Source organism: Benincasa hispida, chromosome 4, assembly GCF_009727055.1.
Source record: "Benincasa hispida cultivar B227 chromosome 4, ASM972705v1, whole genome shotgun sequence".
NCBI lineage: Eukaryota > Viridiplantae > Streptophyta > Magnoliopsida > Cucurbitales > Cucurbitaceae > Benincasa > Benincasa hispida.
The window spans coordinates 13,000,372-13,003,809 of record NC_052352.1 but is presented as its reverse complement, the minus strand read 5'-3'; the positions used below and the strand labels follow the sequence as shown (position 1 = coordinate 13,003,809).

Here is a 3,438-nt window from a genome sequence, read left to right as displayed (position 1 = left end):
GCTGAATATTGTTTCTTCAGACTTCTAATCTTACATTCGATAGTGTTCTGGTTTAGGCCACACCTGAAAACTTCTCCTCCATTATGCGTTCCAAGTGTTATAGATATCCCGACAGGAAGGTCCCATTGTCAGAATTCCAATCGGACACCACCAAAGAGGTTAGGGCATTGACCAACCTAGCATCCTCGACTTGTGTCCATGTATGTTTCGATCATTTTCCATCGTCTACCATTCTAATTCATCCATGCATACATCATAAAGACATTACTAAAAATTAAACAGTGTTCGTGTAAAGTAGGTGTGTTAATTCTATCTATCCAAAACAAATGAAATTTATTTGTACTCTAACTATAACTAGAACTAACACGTAGTAATAGTGGAAGTAAGAGGTCGATCCCAAGAGAATCACAAATAATTGTCCTAAAAATTGACTATTTGAATTCCTAAATGCAAAAGATTAAATGGGGGGGGGGGGTGGTGTTTGTTTTAAGAACTAAAAGAAACTAACTAAGCAAAAGACAAGAATTGATATAGAAAATTTATTGATGAGAGAAAAAAGAAAGAGATTGTGAGATAAAATTTAATGGAAATGAAATCTTGGGGATTTAATATAACTAGTCAATTCTATCATTAACTTAATAAGAAATCGTACAATTAGATTATTCAATAGTTCATTAAGAATAAATTCCTAATGCCTTAATTGGCTAATTTCACAATTAACCCTAATCTAGGTCTTAATTGCTTCTTAAAGACATTTCACAACTAATCCCTAAATTGCATTAAACTCATGGGTTTTCTTAACTATTCCAATCTTGAAATCAAAACACTCAAAATTCAAGATTGATTACATGAATGTTTTGAATTAATAGATTCTTTAAGGAAAAGAAGAAAAGAAGTCCACATTTTCTATCAAGACTACTAATTCTTGCAACTACAATTACAATTTTGTTATAGAACCATGTAATTTTTGCATTAAAAAATTGATTAATCTTGATTCATCAATTCAATCTTAATCAATTTTATTCTAAATCTCAGCAAGAACATTCAAAAGAAAGTAATTACATGAAAGAAAATTCAAGAAAAATCTCAAGAAAATGCCTAATTACATATTACCCTAAGAAAAATATTTACCTAATCATGGAGGTTGAAGTTCTTTAAGCATTCCATTGACAATTGCATATTGATACAAGTCTGAGTACAAATCGACTCAATTTCATAGAAAATTATAAGAATCGCTCTTGGAAATCAAAATCCTTCTCTTAAAAAAAGGAATTTTCTTCTTCTAAGTTTTTCTCTCAAGAAAACTATGGATTTTCTGAAAAATGATACCTCTCCTGTCTTCTGTGAACTGAACTCATTTATACTAGCAGGAAATCATCGCGAAGTGCGCAGATGGATCGTGTTAAAATCCGGAATGAAGAACGAGCGCATCAAGTTTTTTTTGTTTAATATTCGCTCCTCGAAACTCAGCGGTCAATACTCGATCCTCGACGCTCGGGATACTCTTTACTGGATTGCCTTAACTTGATGGAAAATGAATAAAACGAAATTCGATGACTCGATGGAAGATGGTTGGATACTCGATAGTCTTAACTTGATGCTATTTGACAGTATTCTACTAAATACTCGATGGTTGATGCTTCAACAACCTTACTCGATGCTCTCCTATGTGTTTACTCGATTCTCTTCAATTTGTTGATTTTCTTGGTCATTTTTATCTTTTTGGTACAATTTACTTGTAATGACTTCAAAATGCTTCAGGGATCGTTTAGTCCTATAAAATTAGCAATTAAAGCAAATAATATGCACAATTTTGGGGGAATTAACGTAGAAAAAATATACATCCTTTAAGAATCTAACAAATAGCTACGTGCGACATGTTATAAAATAAAAAACTAAAACCATTGATTGAAATAGTCTAATTAAAAATATTCACAAGATAAATGAAGTATAGGAATATTGTTCAACAAATAGATAATATGTCTTTCCTAAAAAAAAAATCATGATTTTTGCCATTGAGAAAAATTTTCGGCAACCAAATCATCTCTAAATTTGGTCCATTTGTCTGAAGTCTCAATAAATTCAATATTCTCTCCCTCCGTAACAGTAGACGCAGGATTATCGTACAACGAATCATCAAGTGAAGCACCAATCCCCATCTCCTTTGTGATTAAGTTGTGAATCAGGCAACATGCAGTTATCGTTCGACATTTGACTTGTATCAGGTAGATGGATTTGCCCCTAAGAATTGCCCATCGACCCTTAAGAAGTCCGAATGCTCGCTCGATAATATTTCTTGCTGACGAATGCTTCATGTTGAAAAATTTTCCCGATGTTGTCGGTGTGTTGCCTGCTCCACGCCAGTTTGAGAGATGGTAGCGCTCCCTTCTATATGGAGCCAAAAATCCTTTAGCATTAGGGTAGCCAGCATTGCATAGATAGTAGTATCCTGTACCATTTTAAGGATTTTAATACATGTCTATTTAATGGAGTAACTGAATGTTGCTTATGTACATGAATGATTTTTATACCTTTTGGAACCCTTAATCCATGCGGTCACGCAACTGCATCCCTCAGGACCCTAGATCGGCGGCCAAGCCCTCCCAGCCTGGCATAACAAAGATGAATTCTCTGTTTGGGTCACACACCACAAGAACGTTTGGTGGCGATTTGCCCCTTCCGCTTCCTATATCGTGGTTGATCTACGACACTGACATTCACTTTCACATACGTGCCGTCCAATGCCCCCAGACAATTATGTTCAAATTGTTTAATCATGAAAATTCGAGAAGATGCCAACACAATTTATTTTGGATGCATTTATAGAACGACACTAGAACTTTTTTCTACCTTAAACCATTTCCATCGTCCATTGATACATGCACTTGTAACTGGTTCAAGTGTTTTCAACAACACTGTGTGTAGCTGTATTACTACTCTAAGCACTACATTGAAATATCTTGAAACCGTCTCGTTAAATCTCGAAAAATGTGTTCGTACTACTCTATTCTTCACATTATGCGCAAGAATATGTAGGAACATTGCCACCATCTCTTCAATACCAACATATCTACCTGGCTCCAAACATCCCGTTGTTCTAATCATGTTGCATAAAATCATGAACGTCCTTTTATCCATCGGAGTACTCTCACGACACGCCAAGTCACTCTCGTAAATGAGACAGAAGGACATCAATTACCGAATGCAATGTCTAACGTTCGCTGGTTGTTGTTTTATCCTTCTATTATTGTTAAGCAGCGTTGCCAAAGTGAGGAATAATTGTCTTTAAACAACTCTTGAACAATTTTCATCTTACTAGGGCAATGAGGGAAGTATATAGATCCTGAAAGGATGATTAAGCTTATAATAAGTGAACTTAGGTTTAGTTACAAAATGACAAGTCGTGACAACCTAGTATACCACTCATATCCGACTATC

At 34.9% G+C, this 3,438-nt stretch overlaps 1 protein-coding gene across 1 annotated transcript; it reads right to left on the bottom strand.

The window, feature by feature from the left end:
* Positions 1-2,000: 2,000 nt before the first annotated feature.
* On the bottom strand, positions 2,001-3,138 carry LOC120076083. The gene is made up of 2 exons (XM_039029863.1): positions 2,886-3,138; positions 2,001-2,449 (listed from the first exon to the last, which is right to left on the bottom strand). Exons 1-2 carry the CDS (start codon positions 3,136-3,138, stop codon positions 2,001-2,003), a joined length of 702 nt encoding a protein of 233 aa, XP_038885791.1.
* Between the last annotated feature and the right edge of the window lie 300 nt (positions 3,139-3,438).